At 47.5% G+C, this 27,386-nt stretch overlaps 1 protein-coding gene across 4 annotated transcripts; it reads left to right on the top strand.

Moving 5' to 3' along the window:
- Positions 1-5,315: 5,315 nt before the first annotated feature.
- On the top strand, positions 5,316-22,931 carry TMEM39B (transmembrane protein 39B). Of its 4 annotated transcripts, XM_037061585.1 has the most exons (9): positions 5,316-5,435; positions 7,002-7,128; positions 7,629-7,848; positions 8,424-8,507; positions 8,802-8,956; positions 16,755-17,091; positions 18,022-18,209; positions 21,096-21,216; positions 22,618-22,931. In XM_037061585.1, the coding sequence occupies exons 1-9, from the start codon at positions 5,432-5,434 to the stop codon at positions 22,858-22,860; spliced, it is 1,479 nt and encodes a 492-aa protein (XP_036917480.1). In that variant the 5' UTR covers positions 5,316-5,431; the 3' UTR covers positions 22,861-22,931. The 4 variants fall into 4 exon arrangements, with proteins under 4 accessions (XP_036917480.1, XP_036917483.1, XP_036917482.1 ...); XM_037061587.1 differs by lacking the exons at positions 5,316-5,435; positions 7,002-7,128 and adding an exon at positions 8,227-8,271 and having other exon boundaries at positions 7,774-7,848; XM_037061586.1 differs by lacking the exons at positions 5,316-5,435; positions 7,002-7,128 and adding an exon at positions 8,227-8,309 and having other exon boundaries at positions 7,774-7,848.
- The last annotated feature ends 4,455 nt before the right edge of the window (positions 22,932-27,386 follow it).

Genomic DNA, 27,386 nt, shown 5'->3' with positions numbered 1-27,386 from the left:
TTTATTTATTTATTTATTTAGGGAAGGGAAGGGAAAGAAACAATGTGTGGTTGCCTCATGCCACCCTCCCCCACTGGGGACGTGGCCACAACCCAGGCATGTCCCCTGACTGGGGGTCGAACAAGTGACCCTTTGGTTCGCAGACCAGTGCTCAATCCACTGAGCCACACCAGCCAGGGCAAGTCTGCTTCTATTTTGTTAATTTCTCTTGCTATTTAGATTCCACTTATAAATGAAATCCTACAGTATTTGTCTTTTTCTCTGATTTCATTTAGTACATTACCCTCTAGGCCCATCCATGTTGCAAATGGCAAGATTTTGTTCTTTTTAATGGCAGAGTAATATGCCACTGTATATCACACCATCTCTGACCATTCCTGTATCAATAGACAACTCAAGGTTGTTCCATACCTTGGCTATTGTAAACAATGCTGCAGTGAACATAAGGGTGCCTATATCTTTTCAAATGACTGTTTTCACGTTTGAATAAATACACAAGGATGAATTGTAGGATCATTCTATTTTTAATTTTTTTGAAGAGCCTCCAAACTGTTTCGCACAGTGGTTGCTCTAATTTACATTCCCACCAGCAGTGCACAGGGTTCCCTTTTCCCCATGGATGTAACTACTCCTGCTGACAGAAGAAAGTGAGAGCAAATCTCTGCACAGCTGGGTCAGAGCTGCAGGTGACATTTCTTCAAAGTCTTGGACCTTAAAATTACACTAGTTTTCTTTGCACTTCATAATATATCCATGTTTTCACAGTAATAGTTAATGCTTAAATGGTACTTATTATGCATCAGACACTGTTCTAAGTCCTTTACACAGACTAACTTAATTTTTACCGCAATCTCATAAGATAGGTACTGGTACTACCTTCATAGTTTGAGGAAACTGAGGCACAGAGAGGTTAAGTAATCCTAAGGTCATGCAACTAGGAAGTGGTAGAGCCAGGATTTGAATTCATCTAAGTCTGGCTCAGAGAAGGTGCTCTGGATAACCACACTTTGATATTGAAAATATTGCCTTACATTTCCATGAATTAAACTGCACCCCAGAAAGCAGTATTGTGTTTTGCCCTGTGGTTTCAGCACTCCCACTGTGTACCACCAAAGGCCTGCATATTCCAGGTTGAAAACTACTGATCTAGAGGACAGACATGCCAGCCTTGGCCCCAGAATAACATGACCAAGGAAGAGATTCTAACTCTTGACACCCAATGACACAGAACTGCCCTAGAGCCAACAGCATTTCCTCAAAATTTCAGTCTCCTGGAAGAGCCAATAGAGAGCAAGTTATCAGGAAACAAAGACACAGAGAAGGGAAATGAGGGCTTCGAGGTCACGAAACAGCTGAGGTGAGTGGCCTCAGATCTGGAGAACAGAACCTAACCAACATCCTGCTATCTTACAATTATTTTCCCCAGAGGGCCTGTACGAAAAGACTAGACCCTGATATTTCTGCTAGAGACTGATAGAAGTGTATATTCTGGATTGTTTCAGATGCAGTTGTCAGACATCAAACAGACTGGCTTTTTGTAATAGAAAAGTCCACAAAGGCTTCAGATATGGTTGTGTTTCCTTCGTTGTCTGTTAAGTTCTCCCTAAAAGTAGCAATTTACCCACCAAGAGTTCCACACCTACATCCTAATTGCTTAGCCATTCCAGAAGTTAAAATTATTTCCCAATAATTCTAGCAAAGATCCTAGAATTGCATCTCATTTGGCCTACAGCAGGTCACTGCCACGCCCTCCCCACCTCCTGCAACCAGTCACTGTCACAGGTAGGCAGCAGAGATGGAAAACATTTTAATTCACCAGGCCGGGGCCATCTACCCACACTGGAACTGCACAGTGAGGCATCTGCACAAAACCACAGGAACTGAGTGGAAGGAGGAGTAGTCCCCAAGGGAAAATCAGCGTTCTTACCAGAAGAAGAAGGAATGAACAGATGCTGGGCAGGCAAAACCAATAGTCAACCTGTACAAGGTGGGCAAAAGCAACAGGTAATGGGTCACATGCATAACAGTTCATTTGAGGGAACTCTTACCCTGGGTGGTATAAATGCCCTAAAATCAATTTGGCAAATATTTCCTGAGTATTCTCTATGTACAACGTCCAGCACCTTCCATATAATAAATGCAGAGCAAGGCATTCCTCTGACACCACCTCCAGTAAGACAGTTACCAGACAGCTATTGCTTCCTCCCATAGGGGTGTAACAGGCAGACTCCTCTTCATCTCTTAGAAACCAGCTCTGATTTCATCTCCCACAAAGTCACCTCTTGCCTACCACTGCTGTCAGAGTTAGTCACCTTCCATCAACCCCTGAATTTGATACATACAATATCACACCGTACCATAAATTGATTCTTCTCTTTGTCTCCTCCAGTAATAAGGGGCATCTCTGCATCCCTAGTGTCCATGATATATTAGATGTTCAATAAAGTTCATTGGCCTGAGTTAAAATGAGTTCCCAGGTATGGCTTGTCCTCAGGCTTCTACAGAATATTCCTAAAACCATTTAGCTTCCCTCCCCAATTGGCCTTCCATTCAAGAGTCAGTTTGCCATTATCTCAATTCAACTGAATTAAAACTTACTTTGAATGCCTATCATATGCCAGGTAATATTATGCTTTGCGGATTCAGAAATTAATGAGCTACATTTCAAACTCTAAAGGGGCCAGAACCAGTTCTTCTACCAGAATTTCTTTGGCTGAGAACAAAAATCTCTGCCCTGGTTTCTACTCTGCTTTGTTACCTGGTCATTCTCCTCCCTCTCCCCAGCCCCCACCACTTCCAGGCCTTTTTTTTTCTTCTAGAAGGGGAGCCCTGACCTGGTGTAAAATCTATAACAGACGTGTATGTGTGGAATTAAACTCTGTATTTCCGTTTGCCTAAACTAAAAACCTTGGAGTAATCCTTGATCTTCTCTTCCACATATCTGTCAACAAATTCTGTTAACTTTCTCGTCAAATCCAAAATCCAATCATGTCTTATCACCTCACTCAATCTGGTACCACTCATTAACATCTCTTCCTAAGGTCATTGCCATAGGGTCAAGTCTGTTTTTTTGTTTGTTTGTTTGTTTGTTTAAGATTTTATTTATCTTTAGGGGAAAAGGGAAGGAGAGAGAGAGAGAAGTATCAATGTATGGTTGCCTCTTGTGCGTCCCCTGCTGGGAACTGGCCTACAACCCAGGCATGTGCCCTGATTGGGAATCAAACCTCGATCCTTTGGTTCACAGGCCCACGCTCAATCCACTGAGCTACACAAGCCAGGGCCTCACATCTGGTTTTGTTTCCAACCTTGTGCCCCTACATTCTTATCTCACAGAGCAGGCCACAGTGAGTCTTTATTTTTTATTTGTTTTTTAAATATTTTATTTATTTATTTATAGAGAGGGGAATGGAGGGAGAAAGAAAGGATGAGATGAGAATCATGGTCATGTGTGAGAGAAACATAGATTGATTGATTGCTTCTTGTGCACCTCAGCTGGGGACCCAGCCAGGCAACCCAGGCATGTGCCCCTGCCGAGAACTGAACCAGCGATCTCTTAGTTCACAGGCTGAAACTCAATCAATCCACTGGGCCGCACCAGCCACAGCACAGTGAGTCTTCAAAAATAGAAGTTCAAGCCTTCCAACTGCTTCCCATTTTACTTAGAATAAAGCCGCACAATCCTATATGGGCCATCCTTTCTCATTCCACCCAAGCCACATGGGTCTTCTTGCTGTTTCTTTTATTTCTTTTTTTTTAAGACATGACGTTATGCTAGATTGGGGAGTTCTTTGTTTAACTAAATAACATCTTTTTTATTTTTATTTTTTAGATTTTATTTACTTTTTTAAAAGCTTTTAATTTATTTTTAGAGAGGAGGGAAGGAAATGAGAAAGAGAGAGAGAGAAACATCAACGTGTGGTTGCCTTTCATGGCCCCTGGCCTGCAACCCAGGCATGTGCCCTGACCAGGAATCAAACCAGCAACCTTTTGGTTCGAAGGCCAGTGCTCAATCCCCTGAGCCACTCCAGCCAGGGCTGATTTTAGTTATTTTTTAAGTAAATTACTTGTTTTTCAATTTTTTAAAGATTTAATTAATTTATTTTTTTAATAAGAGAAAAAGGAAGGGAAGGAAAGAAACATCAATATGTGGTTGCCTCTTGCATGCCAGCAGCGGGGACCAGGTCCTGCAGCCCAGGCATGTGCCCTGACCAGGAATCGATCCCATGGTCTTTAGGTTCACAGGTCATGCCCAGTCCACTGGGCAGGGATCATGCAGGGTCATGCCCAGAAACACCAGGCAGGGATCCTTGGTGTTTCTCCAATACACCTGGAATGCAAGCTTGTGCCTTAGGGCCTTTCCACTTATTTCCTCTGCCTGGAAGTCCCCCTTTCTCCAAATATCTGCATGACTGACTCACTTGTTTCCTTCAACTGTTTGCTCAAAAGTCACCTCAGTGAAGCCTACTCTAATTTCTCTGTATATAACGACGACCTGCCACCCAACCCCCCTCTCCTATTTCCTCCACAGCAATCATTTCGTTCTATCATACTACAGAATTTACTAATTTAAGGTGATTAACACAGCTTATAATTCTTATGAAGGAAGAAACCATAACAATTAGTAGTACCTCATTTATTGAGCTCTTTCTCTGTGTTAATGCTTGCCATATATCCTCATAATAATGATGGCTAACATATATAAAATAGACTCTGTTCTACATGCATGATCTCATTTAGTCCTCCCCAAGACATACCGTGAATATTACCAGCCTCACTGTAAAGGGCAAGAAACAGTATTTCAAGGCTGGGAACTGGCCGGGTTAGGATTTGAACAGGTGGTGGTAGAGTAGGGTCAGATGTGAGAAATATTTGGATCTTAGGGTCGTTACGACTAGGGAAAAGATGAGATGGGGCCCGAGGGAAATGGGGAGATAACTCCCAGGTTTTGACTGGGATGGACCAAAGTGCAATAAAGCCAAAGAGAAAGGTGACAGGCCAATTTGGAAGGTATTGAGTTTGAAGAGCCTGTGGGCCACTCAAGGATACAGTCCATCTCAGGTAGGAACTGAGATGAGAGGCGTCTTCCAGCCTTCTCCCTCGGACCCGAGGAGATGCTGGGAGAAGGGACGCGCGGAAGAGCAGGACGTGGGTTTCCCAGCCTCTCGGGTTTCTTCAGCAGCAGCTTCAGGAAGGGCGTGGGGACTGTGAGACAAAGACCGCGCTGGCCCCGCCTTTGTCCATACGGCCTCTTTAAGAAGCGCGCTCCCGAGCTCTAGCCCGCCTTGTATGCAAATTTAGCGGCAGGGCGGGAGCGCGCGGCAGATACACCGAGACTGGGTTGCGGCGGTTGGTCCTCTCCCGGCCGCCGTCGCCTCCGACATATTGCCCGCAGGAGCTGCGGCGGCGAAGCGGAGAGCGCTGGGGGGAGGAGATGGGTGAGCAGAGCGGGTTCTGGCCCCGGGACGGGCGGGCGCGAGGATTGGGATGGCTAAACTGCTAATTGCTCCCACACGCGGATGGGACTCCGGGGAGGGGAGGGGGAGGGGACGCTGGCGCAAAGGGACCCCGCCCCCTCCTATCGTTTTTTGGGGGCGGGACACTTAAGTGATGGGCGGGAGTTCTGAATTGAGGGGGCTTGTGGGGGATTGGGCTTTGGTGAGGACTGGGCTAGGCTTGGGGGCGGGGCCTAGAGGGGGCGGGGCCTTAACGCTAGGGGCGGGGGCGATCTTAGCTGTAGGGGCTTTAAACTGTCAGTGGTGGGGCAGAAAAGGGACCTTACAGATTAAGGGATCCCGTTCTGAGTGGGGGCTTCTGGACAGACAGAGGTTTTATTGGCTTGTAGGCGGGTTTTCGGGGCTGACAATTGTGTGTAGGCGGGACTTCTGGGCTGAGGGTGCAGAGCTTCTAAAGAGGGGAGAGTAAATGCGGGCAGAGCTTTTGGGCTGTGGGTGCTTGGGTGGGATTTTCTAAATCAAGTATAATAGTATGTGTGAACAGATCTGGGCTGGGGGCTGGTTGGGGGCAGAATTTGTGGACAACTGCTTTGTAGAAACTTGTGGGAAAAGCTTCCAAACTGAGGAACTAGGGCAAAGGGAATGTGTTGTGTAGGCTGCTGTATTGCCCTGAAGGAGTATGAACGAGGAGGCTATAACCTTTACTAGAACTGGCTTAGGGCTTATAAGCAGGATGGTGCCTGGGAGCTTGGGCTAGACTGCTAAAGCTAGAGAAACAGATAGTAGTTCCAAATTTGGGGTCCACAACCACACAGTTCTCCCAAAGTCCATATCCCTGACTCTGTGCTGGGGCCCTGAGTCCTGACTGTAAAAGACACCAGGATGCCCCTTGGACTGGATCTCCAGTCCTCGGGGAAAAAAGCTTCAAGAGTGCCCAGAATTGTAAGCATGCAGAAACTGTGTAGTATCTGAATGGGGCAACGTACACCACACCTAAGAGCACAGGACCCAGACACAGTATAAACTCAGTTTCCTTCTCTGTGGAAAACCTACCCTGCCAGTTTTATTCACTCATCAACACATTCTTATTGGGCTTTGACTTAATGCTGGGCACTGTGGTAGGAGTAGGCTATACAACAGAAAAAGACATAAATGTGGTGACCTCACTGACCATCCATACTAGTGGGTAAGACAGACAATAAAGATGTTAACAAATAAATAAGGTAAATTCTAAGAGTGATTTTTTGCGGGGAGAAACAGATACTTCAAACATGGCCATCAGGGAGGGGCTCTCCAGACAGAGGGTACAGCAAGTACAAGAGGTAGCAACAAGCTTGGTTTACTTAAGGAGAGAGAGGCTAGCATGGCTGAAGCGTGGGGTGAGACAGAAAATAGTGTATGAGATTGAAGAAGTAGGCAGGGAAGAGACCATTGGTCTTTGTGATTAAATGGTAGAGTGAGACACCAGGTAACGTAGCCAGAATCATTGGTGTTACCCTTGACATATGCCCTCTCGCTTGACCATGTATCTTATGTTGAGCCCCACAGGAGGACGAAGAGGTCCCAACAGGACATCCTACTGTCGAAATCCACTCTGTGAGCCAGGATCCTCTGGGGGCTCTGGTGGGGGCCACACTTCCAGCACATCAGTCACTAGTGTCCGTTCCCGTACCAGGTAAATCAGCTTTCTGTCTCTTGTCTCTCACCGCAGGCTCACGGGGGCAGTATGGACTAAGCTGTCCCTGACTGGGCTCTAAGATGCGATACCTCAGATTCCAGGTAGGGGCTCAGAAGGCAGTGAGCAGCAGAGAAAACCCAGAGGGTGGTCATTTGGACAGCTTCAGCAGGACACAGTGAATCCCAAAGGCCTGGATTCTGGTTATAGTTTTGCTGCTGATTTGCTGGTGCCCTGGTTGGGTGTCTCCCCTCTTTGGACCTCCTTTTCCTCATCTGTAAAATGGACCTAAAAATTCTTTCCTTCCTGGGGAACGTTGGGAAGCCTGAAAGAGATTAGGAATAGAAAAAGGCTGTTGACTCCTTTGTGGGACAGGCAGTTAGGGACTCCATTCTTGCCATGAACTGCTTTTCTGATCCTACTCCATAATCCTGTGCCCCAGAGCCCTTCTTGGTAGGGTTGTCAGGTCAGCTCCTGATGTTTTTCCTTTCTGTCCCCAGGAGCAGTTCTGGGCCCGGTCTCTCCAGCCCCCCATTGGCCACCCAGACGGTCGTGCCCCTGCAACACTGCAAGATCCCCGAGCTGCCCGTCCAAGCCAGCATTCTGTTTGAGTTGCAGCTCTTCTTCTGCCAGCTCGTAGCCCTCTTCGTTCACTACATCAACATCTACAAGACAGTGTGGTGGTACCCACCCTCCCACCCACCCTCCCACACCTCCCTGGTAGGTGCCCAGCGAGGACGAGCTGTGTGTGTGAGTGTGTGAGTGAGTGGTTTCAGTTTAACATAGCTCACCTAGCACCCTGTACACACATGATGCCTCATGCGGGGCAAGGGAGATATAGAAGGAACAGGAAACTGGTGACTCCTGAATACTCAACTCTGATGTGCTCGGCACACTAGGCATTGTAAGAGTAACAGAGATGAATCTCATATTTTGCCTAAAGGAGTACCTTTTTTAAAGTTCTGTGGGGGAGATGAACCACAGGTACACACGAGTGTTTCAAGGAGTAGAAAGATCTCCGTGCAGAAAGAGAGGCTCAGGGGCAGGGGCATGGGTGATCAGAGCAAGAGGGCTCACACAACGCTCTCTTATCTCCAGGGACGTTCCCACTTCCCTCCTCTGGGTCCTGTTCTACTCCTCTAGGTAATTTCCTGTCCTGACTCAGCTGGAGGCCTGTGAAGGTCAGAGAGTGGGGACAGTCCCTATGGAAAGGACTGGGCAGGGGGAGGTGGGTATAAGAATAGCTTGTATATGGGCAGAGGGCCCATGTGACCCCCAGCCTCTGCCCCCGACAGAATTTCCACCTGATCGACTTCAACTTGCTGATGGTGACCACCATCGTTCTGGGCCGCCGCTTCATTGGGTCCATCGTGAAGGAGGTGATTGGGTCCTAGAGGCTGGGGGCTTTGGGACTCCCGTTCCCCTGGGGGTACCAAGGGGACACATGGAGCCCTTCAACCCTGAGGCATTCCCCTGGGGCTCCCTTCGAACTTGGTTGAAGAACACTACTCATCCCTTCAGGTGTTGGAGCTCACTGGGTGTCGAGGACTCACCTCGCCAGGTTCTGCCTAGCCTGCTGCCCCGTGTTTCCCCGGGTGGGGTCACAGGTCATGCTGGGAGCCTCCATGGCCTTCATCCAAGGCTCCATCCCGTCCTATCTCACCCTGACCCAGGCTTCTCAGAGGGGGAAGGTCTCCCTCTTTCGTTCCATCCTGCTGTTCCTCACCCGCTTCACCGTTCTCACGGCAACAGGCTGGAGTCTGTGCCGCTCCCTCATCCACCTCTTCAGGACCTACTCCTTCCTGAACCTCCTGTTCCTCTGCTATCCGTGAGTACCCCTCATTTCACCCCTCACCACCTGGTACCTGGCTCTGACCTTTGTCCTGCGTGTAGCTGGGTCACCAGGCCCCTACACCTAGGAGACTCACAGGCAGGGCAACCACAATGCCCCTCACATTGTCCGACAGTATCCCCCTGAGATCCAAGTGATTAGTCGCCTTTTGTAGGAGCAGAAACAGACGGCATAACTTACCTGAGGTGCCACCAATGGGGAGGTTGGAATGGGGTGCAGATCTGAGCATACGTCCCAAAGGAAGGTCTCTGAGGGAGAGTGCACGTGCTTCATCTCTCGTCCCTCCCTTCTCTCTGGTTCTCTCTCTGTCTCCATGTGTGCCAGTGTTTATGGAAGCTCCTGGTGCCTCCCATGGGTCTGTGTGCATGCAGGCACCTGTGTGCATGTTTTCTGTGGGTGTCTCTGCATGAAGCACACGTGTGTATTTGCACGTGCATGTGTCTGTGTCTGTCTTCGTGTCTGTTTTCGTCACTCCCTATCTTGCCAGAACCCAGGTTGTTGAGGATGGAGAGGTCGTGTCTGAGGGGAGCCCAAAACTGTCCCTTTCTGACCTGGAACTGGGGAGGACTTTGATGACAAGGTGTCCACTGTAGCTGTTCCTGAGGCGGCCTCCTGGCTGCTTGGGCATCAACAGTTCTTTTCCAACCACTGAGCTTTCTGGTTTATGAGCTTCCCCAGGTTGGACCCGCCCTGTTCCCTGGGAACTTCAGAGCTGGACACTCCTCCCTCTCTACCCCACTTGGCCAACAGGGCAGCCATGGAAGGAGCACCACCACTGTTGCTCCAGTTACATCTTGTTTTTAATTAGAAGAATGACATGTATATATATATAAACATTGAACTTCATAGGTGCTTCTAACATGGAAAATAAAAGTCCTCATAGTCTCAGTCCCCCAGAAAACCACAACTTGCACCATAATCTTCTATGTTTTCTTTTTTAATGGATCATTTTTTCTTCAATCCTTACCAGAGGACATGCTTATTGATTTTAAAGACAAGGATAGGCTGGCTGGTGTAGCTCAGTGGATTGAGCACAGGCCTGCGAACCACACGATTGCGGTTCAATTCCCAGTCAGGGCACATGCCTGGGTTGCAGGCCAGTTCCCAGCAGGGGACTCACTAGAGGCAACCATACATTGATATTTCTCTTTCTCTCCTTCCCTTCCTCTCTAAAGATAAATAAAATCTTAAAAAAAAGAGAGAGAGAGGGATAGGAAGGGAGGGAGAGAGGGAGAAAAACGTCAGTTGGTTGCTCAGTTGGTTGCCTCTTGTACAAGCCCTGACCAGGGAACAAAACCCACAACCCAGGCATGTGCCCTGACCAGAGATCACGCCCGCAGCCCTCTGGCATATGGGGTGGTGCTCCAACCGAGTCACACTTGCCAGGGCCCTTTCATGTATTTTTTGTGCAAGAATATACTGATACAGCCCTGGCTGGTGTAGCTCAGTGGATTGAGCGCGGGCCTTCGAACCACACGATTGCAGTTCAATTCCCAGTCGGGGCACATGCCTGGGTTGCAGGCCACTTCTCAGCAGGGGACTCACGAGAGGCAACCATACATTGATATTTCTCTCCTTCTCTCCTTCTCTTCCCCTCTAAAGATAAATAAATGCAAAATATTAAAAATTTTAAAAAAAAAGAATATACTGATACATTATTCTAAAAACAAAAGTGGGATTATACTGTGCATAATATGGTACAGTTTATTACATTTTTTTCAATATCAGATAACTTTGCTATGTTTCCATGGTAATCGATGAGGGTCTGCCTCACTTTTTTTTAATGGCCTCATAGTATCCCATTGTATAGACTTTTCACAATTTGTTTGTCTTCTCTTGGCAGGTTTTTGAGTTGTTCCTAGCTTCTCCCTATGTAAAACAATGAGGGCAGGGAGCATTCTTCTGCATACACCTTTGCACACTGGTCCAGTGTTTCTGTGCAGCAGATTCCCAGAAGTAGGATCTCTGCACCAAAAGTTATGTCCATTTACATTTTTTAAAAGACTTTATTTATTTTTAGAGAGGGAAAGGGAGGGAGAAAGAAGGAGAGAAACATTGACGTACAAAATGTACATCGCGCCCCCTCTGGGTACCTGGCCCACAAACCAGGAATGTGCCCTGGCTGGGAATCGAACCTGTTTGCAGGCTGGCGCTCAATTCACTGAACCACACCTGCCAGGGCTCCATATATATTTCTGATAGATATTAACAAATGGCCCTCCAGAATGTTTGTACTGATTAAAATTGTAAACAGTCCCCTGTATTTGACCCTTTCTGGTTACTCTCTGATAAGTCCATTCTCCTTGGATACAGACATCATCCAAGGAGTGTTCCTATCTTGCTTTATTTTTTAATTTTCTAATTTTATGAATATAATACACATACCTTGTTAAATAATCAAAACCAGCCCCAGCTGGTGTGGCTCAGTGTATTGAGTACCCTCCTTCAAACCAAACGTCACCTGTTTGATTTTCAGTTAGGGCACATGCCTGGGTTGCAGGCCAGGCCCCGCATTGAGAGCGTGTAAGAAGCAACCTTCTCTCACACACTGATGTTTCTCTCCCTCTCTTTCACCCTCCCTTCCCCCTCTCCAAAAAGTAAATAAATAAAATCTAAAATATATATATATATATTTAAATAAATAGTCAAATCCCATAGACTAAAGTTTAAATTAAAAATAGCCTCCAACCCAACCCACCAGAGTTTTAGTCTGGCTTCTCAAAAGCAGTCTCTGTCACTCTTTCTGGTTTAAGTGTTTTGGGGGTTACCTCCATAATTCTAGTGTCCTTATACCTTTATCTGTTCCTTTTAAAAAGGTTCTAAATCCTAGGTGGTGTGGCTCAGTGGATTGAGTGCCAGACTGTGGACCAAAAGTGTACTGATTTTATAGTTGGGATAATAGGCTTACGCAGTTGAAATGCAACAGGTATAAAAATATGAATGCAAAAGTCTCCCCATGACTCCTGTTTCCCAGCCACCCAGTTTTCCTTCCCAGAGGTAGCCACCAATGTTTCTGGTTTCTTACATATCCTGAAATAAATGTTCTTTGCGCAAATGTTCTTTGTGCATACAAGCATGCCCATGCACTCTCGTTTGTACACACGTACATACGAGAGTATGTACTGGTTATCTTTTTAGAGTCGTGTGTATACCTATGTATTTTATTCTGTCAATAATAGCCAGTATCTTCATCACCTTTATGGAAGAGGAGATGTTAGGAACCCTGCCCATCCACTTTTTCTCCCCTCTTCTTCCTCTCACTTCCTGGCAACGATATTCTTTCTTTTACATGGTCAAGCTTGACAGTCACACTCTTGTACATAAGCACATTTAGGTCCTTCATTCTTTGTCTAAGGCTAATTCTAAAAATTAAAAACAAATGTTACCTTGATGCTATGAATGTGCAAATACCATTCAGTGTAGGGCCAAGTAGTATGCATACGTGACATACCTTCTCTATAGTTACTGAGTTATAATCTTGGGCCTCTTTAAAAAGGAAGGTTCTAGTGTCAAGGTTTAGTGGTTTCTCTTTTCTTATATTCCATCAATTGCTTAAAATCGTGTCATCCCTCCTGGAGCCCTCCGTCCTCCTGCTCCAGTCTGGAGTGGTTGCTCTCTAGGCCTGCTGTACAGCTCTCAGCTTGGGACTCCCCTTCGCTGCCCTCCTGGGTTGGATCCACTGTTTCCTGGATCCCATGTCTTCCTCTTTCTTGATTTTCGCCTTTATTTTGCTGGAGTGCATTACCAGGTAATTTTCTTAACAGCGGTTATGTGGAAATCATATACATTTTGAGTCCTTGCATATGTAAAAATGTCTTTATTCTGCCCTCATGCTCAGTTGATGAGTCAGCTGAATGTAGATTTCTAAATTCAAATTCATATTCTCAGAATTTTGAAGATATTGGTCCATTATCTGTAGCATCCCCAGTTTCCAAAGACTGATGCCAGTTTGATTCCAGTTACTTTGTAAATGACTTATTTTTTCTTTCTGAAATCTTTTTAGGATGTTCTATTTATCTTTTGATTATTTGAAATTTCACAAGGATTTGTTTGATATGGAGTTTTTCTCATTCATCTTACCAGTACTCTAGAACTTTGTGAACCAAGAGATTGAGGTATTCTCTCTGGCTGGTGTGGCGCAGTGGGTTGAGTGCCAGCCTGCAAACCAGGAGGTCACAGGTTCGATTCCCAGTCAAGGCACATGCCTGGGTTGTGGGCCAGACCCCAGTTGGAGGTGTTTAAGAGGCAACCACAGATTAATGTTTCTCTCCCTCTCTTTCGCCCTTCCCCTCTCTCTAAAAATAAATAAATAACATCTTTTTTTTTTTAAGAGAGATTTCGGTATTCACCTCAAGGAAATTTTCTTCTGTCATTTCTTTTTTTAAAAGATTTTATTTTTATTTATATTTAGAGAGGAAGGGAAGGAGAGAAACATCAATGTGTGGTTGCCTCTTGTGTGCCCCCAAGTGGGGACTTGGCCTGCAACCCAGGCATGTGCCCTCACTGGGAATCTAACCAGCGATACTCTGGTTGGCAGCCTGTGCTCAATCCACTGAGCTACGCCATCCAGGGCGTTCTTCTGTCATTTCTTTGGTAGACCTCATAGATTGGTCATCTGTTTTATTTATATTTTCTCTCATATTCCCATCTTTCTCCCTCTCACTCCCTTCACTCTTTCTTTCTCTCTCTTTCTCCTTTGCCTTAGGGAGATTTCCTCAACTTTATCTTCTAGCTTTTTTATTGAGATTTTTTTTTCAGCAATCATATTTTTCATCTCTAAGGCCTCTTTCTTGTTTTCTGATTATTCTTTTTCCTAGCATTCTGTTCTTGCTTTTAAAATCTCTGATGTTCCCTCAATTTCTTCTTTCTGCCTGATTCAGTTGTTCTGTTTCACGCTGCTAGTTTTCTAAATATAGTTGGTTTCTTTGGTTGTCTACTTACATTCAAGAATGAAGGACCTAGTAGCTTGCAGTGCCTTTTCTCTCCCTCTGCCATTGTACACGAGAACGGGGGATTTGATCGGGGGCTCTGAGCGCATGGGCAGGGCACACTGACTGGCAGACCTTGCTTTAGGGTGATTGAGTAAGGTACTAGTTGCCAGGCTGTGGACCCTGTGGGCCAGAAAAAGGGGGGTGAGTGTTACTCTAGGGTGCCCAGACTAGAGACCTCAGTTCTTAGACACTTTGTTCAGTTTCTTTAGTCCTTCAGGGTGCATTGTGTGAGGTACAGAAGAGAAGAAAGGGACCGATTCTTGTATGTAAATACAGGTCTTTGTCTAATCCCACTTGTTCAGCCCTGCTTCTCACTCTGCCGTCTATCACATGTGCCCACTTCAAGCCAGTCTCTCTTGGGTCACTCTGAGCAGATAAGCTCCTACCTCCAGTACAGCCCTTCGTGGCACGTTCTAGACCTGTGCCATCCAGTTTAGCAGTTCCTAGCCACCTTGTTATTGAACATTTGGAACAGGCTAATCTGAGTTGGGATGTGCTGTGAGTATAAAGTACACACCAGATTCTGAAGACTTAGTACCAAAAAAAAAGAAAGTACAACATGTTATTCATAAACAATGATTATATGTTGCAATGATAGTGTTTTACATATAGTGAGTTAAGTAAAATAGAATATTTTAAAATTAATTGTATCTGTCTCTTAATGTGGCCGTCAGAAGACTTGAAATCACATGTGTGACTCTCGCAGTTCTGTCGGACAGCGGTGCTCCACACGAGGCTTCCCTCCTCGCCTGCCTCGTCTGTCTGCTCTCTAAATTTGTCACAGTCACTTGTGCACTGACAAACCCGCCCCATTCTTTTTGCTGACAAGATTTATTTCCTACTGTCACGTCTTAGGTGGAGAGGATGGGAGGGAATCTGCCATCTTGCATGTGGAGCTGCTTCTAACGCATGACCTATCAGAGCAGTCGGTTGTTGTTACCACATAATTTAACTGAATCTGCAGTTCTTAGAGGCGGAGCCAGGGAGATTTTGAGTCCGTGCCCTTCAGTTGCCTCTGAATCCCTTGTGTGTTCACGTAGGTGCCCCACTCCCTCATTCCCACAGGGTATCCCGAAGAGTGTTTTGGGAATCCCATTTCTGTCCTCTTTCCTGTCCCTTAGAATCACTGGCCTATTTCTTTTCTAAACAAAATTGTATGGAGCCGTGGCTGGTATGGCTTAGTGGATTGAGTGCCAGCCTGTGAACCAAAAGGTTGCTAGTTCGATTCCCACTCAAGTCACATGCCTGGGTTGCAGGCCAGGTCACCAGTTGGGGACATTCAAGAGGTAGCCAATCAATGTATCTCTCACTTATCGATGTTTCTCTCCCTCTCTTCTCCCTCCCTTCCCCTGTCTCTAAAAATATATAAATAAAATTTTTAAAAAGAAATAGCACCATGCTTGGGGTTGTTGCAAAGATTAAGAGAGTGTTTATGAAAACACTAACATATGCCTGGCTGAGCATAGAAATTAATACACACTATGTAACTTAAAGCAAGTTAAGGAAACTGAGTTTCACAAGTTAAGTAACTTGCCCTGAACCACAGCAGTCGGTAAGTCGCAGAGCTGGGATTTTAGTCCTGGCCTATTGACCCCTAAGGTTACTCTCTCAACCAGAGTCTCTCAATTGTCTAACTGACCTTGCCCCAGGGAGAATGGCAACGTCCAGTTTTACAGAACAGAAAGGAAAAACCCAAAGAGGCAGATTGCCCAAGGACACTCGCATTTCCCTCTTTGGGACCTCAGAAACAGGAAAAGAGGAAATTACCGTTGATGAGAAAATGTAGCATTCTCACTGACCCTAGCTTCTAGGAGGCGGCCCAGGGATCCTTCTGGGTCTGGGTCTGGGGGTTTGGGAAAATGGAGGGGGCCCGAGCTAAATAAAGGGATGCTTGTAAAGACCACCTACTGTCCCATGTGCCATGCTCAGCACTCACCCACTTTTTATCATTACCTACCCTTCTGGGCTACGGGTTCATCTAGCCTTCTTCCCAAACAGTACCAGCCAGCCACTCAAAACATCCCTTGACTAATTAGTGCCAGCCCTAACCTTAGGGTACCGCTCAGAGGAAGGGGTTTGTACTGTCCAAGGGGCCGTTTCAGTGCGTGGCACGTAACAGGCACACAGATACTGTTCCCGAATTGCCCTCCTCTGCACACTAAGCTGCCTCTGACATATGTACTCTCAACAACTTACACCTCTCTTCCATGGTGCCTGGTGCCTTTTAAATTAATTAATTACTTGTAGTATTTGTTGAGCCTCTGTCCTGATCTTTGGTATCAGACCATTCTGGGTTTGAATCCCTGCTCTATTTCTTCCTTACTAATTGTGTAACCTTTGGGAATCCATTTCACCCCTCTGAGCTACAACTTCTGCGTCTGAAAAGGGCACAAAATAACAGTACCTAATGCTCAGTGTTCCTAGGAGGAAGAAAAAGAGAACTCACATAAAGGACTTAGTACCAGGTCTGGAGCTGAGGTGGTGCTCAATTACTGTGGGCCGCTGTGGTCGCTGTTGGTCAGCAGCAGACTGTGGGGGCCCGGACTTGTCTGCTGCTTCCGGCTCTGTCCCTGATGCTCGGCACACACACAGTGCTAGTACGTGTGTCCAACGGCTGACTGTCAGGTGGGAGGGTGGATAGATAGAAGGATAGGTAAATGCTCCCTCAGAACAGCCAGGAGAGCCCAGGCCCACGGAAGGAAAGAGGATCGCCTCAGTGGCTGAGGGTCGGTTGGGACCCCGGCCTCCGGGCAGCCCGCCCTCACTGTTGTCTTCCCCAGCAGGTTTGGGATGTACATTCCGTTCCTGCAGCTGAACTGTGACATCCGCAAGACAAATCTCTTCAGCCACATAGCTGCCATGGGTCCCCGGGAGGCTGTCAGCGGCCTGGCAAGGAGCCGGGACTACCTGCTGACTCTGAGGGAGACGTGGAAGCAGCACACGCGGCCGCTGTGTGGCCCCGACACCATGCCCACGCACGCCTGCTGCCTGTCACCCAGCCTCATCCGCAGCGAGGTGGAGTTCCTCAAGATGGACTTTAACTGGCGCATGAAGGAGGTGCTGGTCAGCTCCATGCTGAGTGCCTATTACGTGGCCTTTGTGCCTGTCTGGTTCGTGAAAGTGAGTAGCTCAACCTAAGGTGGGAAGGGTCCTGCCCGGGGCCTTACCCTGCTGTCTGCCTCTGAGGAGACCTGGCTGCATAAATAACTTGGCTATTTTTTATGAGATTCTGTATGTCCTTTTGAGGGCTGGAATGACCTGCTGCCTCTATTTTAGATTGGGGAGAACAGAGCTCACTGAAAGGAAGTGAAGTGACCTGCACAGGGTCCCCAGCCAGTGAGGAGGGCGTGGCTGGTTCTATTATTGTTATTCATAATAGTTGATAACAAAGAGCAGTGACTTGTACTTCAGTGGGGCTGTTTTGGCACAGGTATGCCACAGTGTCCTTAAGTAGAAAAGCCAGGACTCACCCACATGTGAGTGACTGCAAAGGCCAGTGTTGTCTCTCTGGCTCATAAGGCCTTCTGGGAAGGAGTCTGCCCAGCTGACCGTAGGCCTGAAACATTTCTACGAGGATGGACAACACTGAATAATTTGAGTTGAGAAGACTTAGTCTTTTGAGCACCCACAGGGCACTAGAGCTTTCATGAGTATCATGATCCTGCAGATGCCTCTCAGAAGTGGCAGGTGGTCACTCTGATCCTCATTTAACAGAGGAGGAAACTAGACCATGGAGCAGTGGAATGACTTGCCCACAGTTACATGGTTGATACGTAGCAGAACCAATATTTGAACTCCTGTCTGTCGGACTCCAGAGTCTGTGCTCGTCCCCCGGAGCTTGTGCCCTGGCTCATTGGAGGGCGGCGGGAGCAGTTTCTCTTTGTAGAAAACTAAGTAGTGGACAAGGGTCAAGGCCCATGATGAAGCCTTTTTTGTTAGGTGTTAGATCCTTGGTGATCCTGGTCTTCGAGCCAGATGGGATCACAGAAGGGGGATGGAGTGAGGCCATTATGGGCGTCCCAGGCCTTAGCCACCTCTTCCTGCCTCCAGAACACACATTACTATGACAAGCGCTGGTCCTGTGAGCTCTTCCTTCTGGTATCCATCAGCACCTCAGTGATCCTCATGCAGCACCTGCTTCCTGCCAGCTACTGCGACCTCCTCCACAAGGCTGCTGCCCACCTGGGCTGCTGGCAGAAGGTGGACCCAGCGCTGTGCTCCAATGTGCTGCAGCACCCGTGAGTTGCCCTCCCCTTCTCTGCCCAACCCCACCCCTCCTTGTCAGTGTCTGGAGTCACTCACCTCCTCATTCGGCAGCCCTTTCCTTCAGTCAGCAAACAGTTATGAGCATATCTTGTATGCCACACCTTGTGGCCATAGTCAGGTACGGCAGGGCCCAAGATGCGCATGCTCCCTGTCCTTAGGTAACTTGTAGTGTACTGGGGGCAGTCGGGGGCAAGCGGTAAATTCATAGGCTCATTGACTTTCTCACTTACTAACTGTTACTCATTCACTCATTGACTGATTTGCTCATGCATTTATTTATTGCTTCACCCCCACTATCAACTGCTTACTCATCCGTTCAAATCATTAGATCATCTGCATTTTCAGTAGACATTTACTTCTCCCTAATCCATTCCATACCTTTGTATTGGACAAAGAAGTTTGGCTTTGAGCTACAGGCTGAGGCAAGTTATGAAGGTTTTGAGTAGTAGAGGGACCAGTTCCAAGGTGTATCTAAGAAACATCAGTCTGGTAACATGATGAGCCAGGGAAGAAAAGACACAGGGAGGAAATGACTGAGATGAGACTCTTGAGTTCACAGTCTGGTGGGGTGACAGCTATGTTCACAAATAGTTAGGATGAGTGGCATGAAAGAGGCCCGGCTGCAAAATGGTATTGCACCCAGAGCAGAGGCACCAGTCACCCTGCTTGGGATTCCCACAGCGTGGCTCATTTTTCACGGTGCGAAGCATTGCTGCAGCCCTTCACCACAGTGCTCTTCACCCAGGTTATGCTAATTTTCCTGCCTGTATTGCCCCATTACCCTGGAAGCTTCTCAAGGCTGGGGTCACTTCTGTATCACATCTGAATCTTCGGCCCAGCACAGTGCCTGGCAAAGAAGAGGCCAGCTGCTGGGACAGGTTTGAGAGGTAGGCCCACCTGGAAGCAGAGATGCAAGGAGAGGCCACAGAGGCCAAGCCTCCTCTGTGCCAGTCGGGGTCCTTCTCAGCCTCTGTCCAGGTTGTCCAGGAAAGGGGATGGGCACTGCCAAATGGGTCAAAAAGGGGCTCAGCTTAGCTCTGGGCTTTGAAGAGAGGAAGGAATAGAAAGATAGAATATACATGAATACGAGGGGAAACCTGTCCATAGCTCACCACGGTCTGCACGTAAGGTCCAGGCTCTTTCACATGGCTTCCCCCCTGGTGACCTGGGGCCTGCCAGCCTTTTCTGCCTTATCCGTCACCATGCCCAAGTCATACTCTGCTCTAGCCAGGCCAGACCTCTCCGGATCCCTAAATTCTGTGTGCATTTTTGTATCCAGGCTTTTGCACATGATGCGTGTTTTGCCTGCCGTGCCCTTCCCAACTTTCTTTTTCTGATTAATCCCTATTCATTCTTTAGCACTTGACTTCCTCCAGGAATATTTTGCTGACCATCCAAGTGCCCCTCCCCGATGCCCCTACAGTCCCACACTGCCAGGATCCTCACACTAACGCTTTCTACTCTGTTTGCTTAGTGACTTGCCCGGCACTCCAGGACGAAAGGTCCTGGACATTAGGCCCCTTACCTGTCAAGCACTCAGCCGTGTCCTCACCCTTGTCAGAGCACCTGGCTCATAAACTATAAGTCCCCAGCAAATCTGTTATATTTTTGTGTATAGTCTTTTTTTAAGGTAAAATTTGTATACAACGAAGTGTATAAATCTTAAAGTGTATAATTCTTTGAGTTTTGATAAAGGTATATATATCCATGTAACCACCCCCATCAAGATACAGAACATCTTCCAGCCCCTCAGACAGTGGCCTCATGGCCCTTCCCAGTGACCTCCCCAACCACCTTCCCACTTTCTTTCACCGTAGTTCTTTGTTCTGCCGCTTCATAGAAATGAAATCTTGGGCCCAGCTTCTTTAATTCAGCATATTATGTGCGAGGTTCACTCATGTTATTGCATAGAGCAGCATAACTGTTTTTTAAATGAACGAATCAACAAGGCAGGAGCATGAGATTGAGCTTCTTGGAGACAGTGGCTCTCAGTCCTCTGGCCTAGCGCTCTCAGAGCCCCTGGAAAGGTCTCGCAGAAACACTGAAAGAAAGCTCACTGGCTCCACCACTTCGCTCACACTCTCACTGGGACCCTGTGTGCTGGGCCTGTGGCGTGTTTCAAGAACACAGAGATGAATTGGACACCATCCCTGTTCCTAAGGGCTCCCAGCCTAGTGATGGATACAGGGAAATAAATAATGTGATTAAGGGGGAATTAAAGGCTACTGAACTCTGTGAGGAGTTAGAGGAAGGCTTTCTGAAGGATTCTGAGTTATAAAAGATGACAAAGAGCTTGCCAAAAAGGATGAGGCATCAGGAAGGGCAGCCCAGTTGGAGGGAGCAAGTTGTGCAGAAACACGAAGCAGTAAGGCATACATACTGGAGGCCTAGAAACAGTTCTGAATGGCGTGAATGTGGACTGTATGCTGGGAGCCACCGAAGGCCAGGCCACACTGGGGACTTGACTCCAAGGACCTTCAGGAGGTTTTGAGCAGAAAATGGTCAGACTCAGTTTGGTATTTAAATACTAAGGCCTTTTAGGCAGCCGCATGATGGACTAATTGGAGGCTACAGGTGAGATCAGATGAAGAAGATGCCCCTGGAAAGGGAAGAGCATTTTCCTGACAGTCCCTGAGTCATTACTGTCAGCCCTGGACCCTGTGACTCCCAGTACAGTGAATTTCTCCAATTATTACCCCATTTTACAAAGGAGGCAGCTGACACCCAGAAGAGGAATGTCACTGTGTCTAATAGAAATGGGAGTCGAGCCCTGGTGGTCTCTCCTCATGCCCAGTCTTCTGGCACCTGCTTTTGTGGGTGAGCTGGGAGTAAAGGGCATTGTTGGGCTGTACCTCCAGGTGGACTGAAGAGTGCATGTGGCCGCAGGGCGTGCTGGTGAAGCACAGCAAGAACGTCTACAAAGCAGTGGGTCACTACAATGTGGCCATTCCCTCCGATGTCTCCCACTTCCGGTTCCACGTGAGTTTCCTCCCCTGGGAAGGAGAGGTGGGGCCTGACCTCGAGGGCAGGAGGATCAGGGGGCAGGAAGGTGATGTGATTCAAGAAAGCTATTTTCAGTATTTCCCAAATCCAAAGGAAGACAGTGCACAGTGCAGAACAAGGACCGCCACACCCACAGCCGCTTTGTAACTGCAGGTCGTTGGAAACACTGGGTGGAGGCGGGAGAGATGATACAGTAAGAGGAGGGGTCCATTGTGAATAACAGTCATCATTCCTATTGTGTGCGGGGCAGCGTGGTAAGCACTCGCCATGCGCCCTTCCATCCATCAGTACTGGAAGCTTGTATAGGGGGGAAATGCCAGGGCTCCCCCCATTTTCAGATGCCGCAGCCATCATAGAGCGCCCACCTTGTCCAAGGGTGCTTTCCCCGGAAACTCGGGGACTGACGGCAGTGACGCTACGGAAAGAAGTCTGCTCAAAATCATCTAGGCTAGTGGTCTCCATTGTGTTTACTTGTTTTGCACTCAAATCCTTTGCCCAATTCAGTCATAGACTCACGTCCGGGGTACGGGACCTCGTGGCACTGCTCTGTTTGGGAGGCTTGGACCTCTTTTCCCTTCCCACTCACCACTGCTATTGTCCCTAAAATAACAACCTTGAAACCTGGTGCTCTAAGAAACACAGTTTGATAAATCTTTGATCTGGGTGATCTCTTCTTTCCCAGTAGAGAACCCTAAAGCGCAGACAGGAAAGGGTCTCGTCCAAGGTCCCAGAGCCTGTCAGTTGCAGAGCTGAGCCTGCCATGCTGGTGTCTTAGGCTCCAGTTTCCTGCTACTTCTCCCATCCTGTAAGCAGCTCTTGAAGTTTAGGTACCTCGGCTCCTGTGGAATCTGGATCCCTGGACATCGATCACTCTTTTGAACTGATCAGAAACTTTCTCTTGAGTGCCTGCCTGCTGAACAGCCAAGCATGAGGTGTCGCCGTATCCCCTGGGAACTTCTGGCCTAGCTGGCGAGGCTACATGTGAAGTAGTGGGTAGTGCAGGCTGTAGAGTCTCTAATAACTTGTGTCTTGAGATTCTAATTTATTCAGGTCTTATAGTACCCAGGAGGATCACATGTAAAAAAGTGTTGATTTTAGACCTGAAAAAGTTTGAGAGAGCAAACAGGACAAGGTTCCTGGGGGAGGCAGAAGTTGAACAGGATTTTAAACAACTTATGTGGGAAGTAGTCTTGGCAGAAGGAATACCACAAGCGAAGGCAGAGAGGTGGCAAAGTCTGTGCCCAACCCTCCGAAGTCTCCCCACCCCAGGCTGCGTGGGGCCCCAGGAGCTCGTCCCTTTCACTGGCCCACCAAGTCCATCAAAGAGTCAGGTTTCTGGAGCGTCCTTCCCAGTCCATGCCTACTGTTTCTGGTCAGTTCTTTTTCAGCAAACCCCTGCGGATCCTCAACATCCTTCTACTGCTGGAGGGTGCCGTCATTGCCTACCAGCTGTACTCCTTAATGTCTTCAGAAAAGTGGCACCAGACCGTCTCACTGGCCCTCATCCTCTTCAGCAACTACCACGCCTTCTTCAAGCTGCTGCGGGACCGCCTAGTGTTGGGCAAGGCCTACTCCTACCCCGCCAGCCCCCAGAGGGACCTGGACCACCGGTTCTCCTGAGCCCCAAGGCGACCCAGGCTTCAGCTGGGGGACACCTGGGAAGGGGCTGTTGGCGAGGGAGGGGGGGGGGACAAAAACTGACATACAAAAAAAGTCCACAGAGCTTTGTATTTTTGTTACATGCTGTTTCTTTTTTTGATAATTGATATGATTATGAGGAAAAAAGTCCTATTTTTATACTCCTAATGAGCCCGTGTCCTCTTTCTTTCACTTCCTGCCTGTCAGGCAGAGTACAGAGGTTTGGGATTCTGGGCCCGAAGCCCAACATGTGTCTTCTGGGGCTGGGGGCTCTGCCTTCTCCAGTGGAGGGGAGGAAGTCATGGTCTCGGTGAAAACTGCTGCTAGCCAAATGTGTGCTGTTTACCAGATGGTGCTTCATGTGTATGTATCACAGGCCTTGACATCCTCCGGCTTTTATGACAACCCTAGGAGGTGGGTACTGTCACTCCCAGTCATTAGATGGAAACAGGTTCAGTGACTTGCCCAGGATGGCGCAGCTAGGATGCAGCCGGGCCAGCAAAGGTGACGACTGGACTATCCTAGCAGAACGTGATGTTCCAATTCAGTGCAGAGTCACCTCGACCACGCTCTGTCCCAGGTGTGGTAGATGGTGAGGATGCCGAGTCTCGAACATGCCATACTACACGGGTGGGTGTGAGAGTCACACGGTACACAGTAGCACAGGGGAAGAACATGAAATGTTCTCTGGACTTCTTGGAAGAGGGGATAGCATGAGTTGTATCAGCCACTTCCTAGGCGGACAAGAAGGGAAAGGCACTTCAAGCAGAGAAAAGAGCGTGGGCAACAGCACAGATACGGCAGATCCTGGTGTATTTGGGGAGGGTAAGCCGGGTGTGGTTCATAAGGCGAGTGGGAGGGGTGGGGTGGAATGGAGCTGGAATGGTCTGCAGGGCCTGGATGGGGGAGGATGGATGGCTCTAGACTAGAGGGTTTGTGAGCAAGGCCAAGTGCCAGAGTGAAACGAAAGCTGCTTGGAGGGCCAGCAGGTTCCTATGGGGCACAGCCAGGAGGAGAGGAAACAGTCACCCCTGCGCATCGGGTCTGCCTGTGTTCCCCGAACCCTTTTTGGCCACAGGATCTGCAGATGAGCCCACAGAGGTGTGTGGGAGACAGACACTGCAACAAACGCTTCTCTTGCCTCTGTCATGGCAGGCACTGGGGCAGATACGAAGATGAGGAAGATTCTGACAACATAAGAATGTCCACTCTTACAGAGAATTGTTTTTAGATACATAGCATTTGCCGGAGCATTTGAGATTTTGCTTCCCAACATATGTTGTTAGTTTGACTCACATACACCCTCAGATATGTGGCATTTGCTTTGCTTATTTCGTTTATGTAAAGGTCGAGGATTTTTTAAAGATTTTATTTATTTTTAGAGAGGAAGGGAGGGAGACAGGGAGAGAAGCATCTTTGTATGAGGGAGAAGTGTGGATCTGTTGCCTCACACACCCGCAAACGGGGGCCTGGCCACAACCCAGGCAGGTGCCTTGATGGGGAATCAAACCAGCCACCTTTAGGTTACTTAGCAGGCTGGCGCTCAAGTTAGTTAGCAGGCTGGTGCTCAATCCACTGAATCACACCAGCCAGGGCTAACAGATTATCTTAAATTCCATTTTAAACTGACCCTTTTTATAAGGAAAAGAGAAGTGTAGGTAAGTGGTTTGGAATTCAGAGAAAAATCTAATCCGATAAAAGGTGTGGCATTCTTCTATCTGTGTCCTGGGCAGTGGAGCAGAATGGCTCAGATACCATCTGAATGGCTTGCTGTCCTGGGGCAAAAAGGTAGAACTGCTTTGGTCTCCTGGGGTCAGGGTGGGCCAAACCTTCAGTTCCTCTTCAGTTCCAGGAGCAATAGCTTTTACATGCATTGATGACCAAGCTTCTTAGCCATCACCCAAACTAAAATGTTCCAACTCTTGAGTCCCCCAGCAGGCCTTGGTGGCATTCCCCCACTGTTAGTTTAAGCCGTCTTATTTTTGTGAAATCAGTTTCCTATGGAAGTGCTCATTTTGTGGTTAAGAACATATCTTAGCATTAGACCCATTAGACCGTCTGGTAGGAGGCTTAGGAATACATTTAATTGCAGACCCACATAAGGGGGCACATTGTATGCAACAACAAGCTGCGATGAAGCATGAAACAGTTTTTAGCACAGCTGACCAAAGTTGCACACTCTCCAGCTGTGGCTACATTAGTGGCTTTTAAGGAAAACATTGCCCTGTCCTTTAGAGTTACCACAGGTCCCCAATTACAAACATCGGCGGAGTAGGTTATTTTCTTATTGATACGCTAAACTAAGCATAGTTTTGAAGGCTTTCCAGGGGGGTACAAGCACCTATAAAACATGAAGTGAAAGTGTGTTCAACCTAGGTTCTTCCTGCGAGACAAAATTCAGAGATGTTGACAACATTTTTGCTAAAAATACCCAAATATTTTCATCTCATTTGAAAGGAAGTGCTCCATAACATGGGGTTAAACAAAAAGTAATGAAAAGAATATGTCGTTGTTTTCAAAAGATGACTTTCAGGTCTTCTTGAGGTTCGGCGGTTCATTATTCTCTGGTGCTTTCCTTGCTCAGGTGTGACGAATCCAGTGACTGTTCTTTCTGCCAGTGTCACTGCTGGGGTAGTGAGGAGCACGTCCCAAGGTTCAGACCACTCTTTTTCTTGTTGACTCTCTGGAGATCCTGTCTTCCAGATCTTCAGTAGCACTTTGTCGCCAGGTTCACAGGAATGCAGTGAACCGGTGGGGGAGGGGTCTCTAATACAAGCAAGGTCACTCATTACAGCTAAGGTCTGACTTAAATGTTAGACATGTTTCTTTTCCTCCACTTCTTGATCTGTATACATACCTCCCACCCCACTCATAGCCTGAAGTGGTCGCCCGTACACAATTTCACAAGGACTCAATCAGGTCCCACTTGAAGGAGCCACCCTCATCCTGAGCAGGGCACTAGGTAAAGCTTAATCCCAATGGAGATGAGTTTCTGGACACAGCTTGGCTATGTTTTTCTTCAAAGTGTGATTCATCTTCTCTGCCTTCCCAGAGGCCTGAGGTCTCCATGCTGTGTGGAGGCTCCGCTTGATTCCCAAAAATTCACTAACTTTCTGTGTAATTTCTTTTTTTTTTTAAGATTTTATTTATTTGTCTTTAGAGAGGAAGGGAAGGAGAGGAGGAAAGAAATATCAATGTATGGTTGCTTCTTCTGAGTCCCCTGCCGGGAACTGGCCTGCAACCCAGGCATGTGCCCTGACTGGGAATGGAACCGCGATGGTGTGGTTCTCAGGCCCGCACTCAATCCACTGAGCTACACCAGCCAGGCCTCTGTGTAATTTCTGACACAAAAGCAGGTCCACTCTCGCTCTGGATGCTACTGGGTAGGCCAAAGCGAGGGATTATTTCCTTCTGTATGTCTTTCACTACTTTCAAGGATTTCTCCATTCTAGTGGAGAGGCTTCTACCCATCCTGAAAAGGTGTCAACAAAGACTAGCAAAAGGTGTCACCATCAGACCCTCGCCATCTGGGTATAATCTATTTGCCAATCCTCAAATGGGCTCTGTCCTTGGTATTGTCTCCCTTCTTTCTTTTGATGGGGATCTGTCTTGGGGTTGCTCTTCTGGCACAAAAGAGCAATTACTTTTCGTATGGCTTTAGCAATTCCAGCACCTGTGAGCCAAGGTTTTAAAACACGTGGTTAATGAGTCACTTACATGGTGAGTGGCCTCATGCAAATGCTTCATGACTGGCTCTTCTAAATGTTCAGGAAGCAATATAACTCCTTTCTTATTCTTTCTCCATCCACTAGCAGCACCTTATTCATCAAAACTCCATCCCTCAGCTTTCCCTAAGTCTGTAGTCAAATAAGCAGGGTCAAAATTGTGACAAGTCTAGAACAAGTACCAAAGGCATTATAAACATTCCTTCAGAAGCTTCTTTCACTGCTTGACCAGCCAGATTGCCTCCTCTAGCCACTTCAGTGTCCTTTATTTATTTATTTATTTATTTATTTATTTATTTCTCTATCTTTAGAGGGAAAGGGAAGGAGAGAGGGAGAGAAATATCAATGTATGGTTGCCTCTCATGAGTCCCCCGCTGGGAACTGGCGTGCAACCCAGGCATGTGCCCTGACTGGGAACGGAACCGCAGTCCTCTGGTTTGAAGGCCCACAGCTCAATCCACTGAGCTACACCAGCCAGGGCCAGTGTCCTCTTTCTGATGCCCCGGCAGTACATGACTCCCACCTGGAAAGGTACCTGAACTTCCTCTAATCATTTTTAAATTTCTGCTGCATGCTTAATCTCCTTTTCGTTTGGAAGTTAATAGTCATCTCTCATTCCAGATTGAACCATGTGCCTGTGAAATTAGGAAAGTGTACCTTGAGTGGGTATACACATTCACTCTCTTTTCCTGTGACAATTCCAGTACCCTCATTGATGCGATCAGTTCAGCTTTCTGAGCAGAGGTTCCTGACAGCAAGGCCTTGGCCTTCACTATTCCTTCA

This window comes from Sturnira hondurensis, unplaced genomic scaffold, assembly GCF_014824575.4.
Source record: "Sturnira hondurensis isolate 20B ecotype Veracruz unplaced genomic scaffold, ASM1482457v3 Scaffold0013381, whole genome shotgun sequence".
NCBI classification, from domain to species: Eukaryota; Metazoa; Chordata; class Mammalia; order Chiroptera; family Phyllostomidae; genus Sturnira; species Sturnira hondurensis.
This window is presented reverse-complemented; position numbering and strand designations above follow the sequence as displayed.

Coding starts and splice junctions, on each gene's coding strand:
- TMEM39B (XM_037061585.1), top strand. Junction 8,508..8,801: donor TTGGGTCCATCGTGAAGGAG/GTGATTGGGTCC, acceptor ACCCTGACCCAG/GCTTCTCAGAGGGGGAAGGT. Junction 18,210..21,095: donor TCCAATGTGCTGCAGCACCC/GTGAGTTGCCCT, acceptor CTGTACCTCCAG/GTGGACTGAAGAGTGCATGT.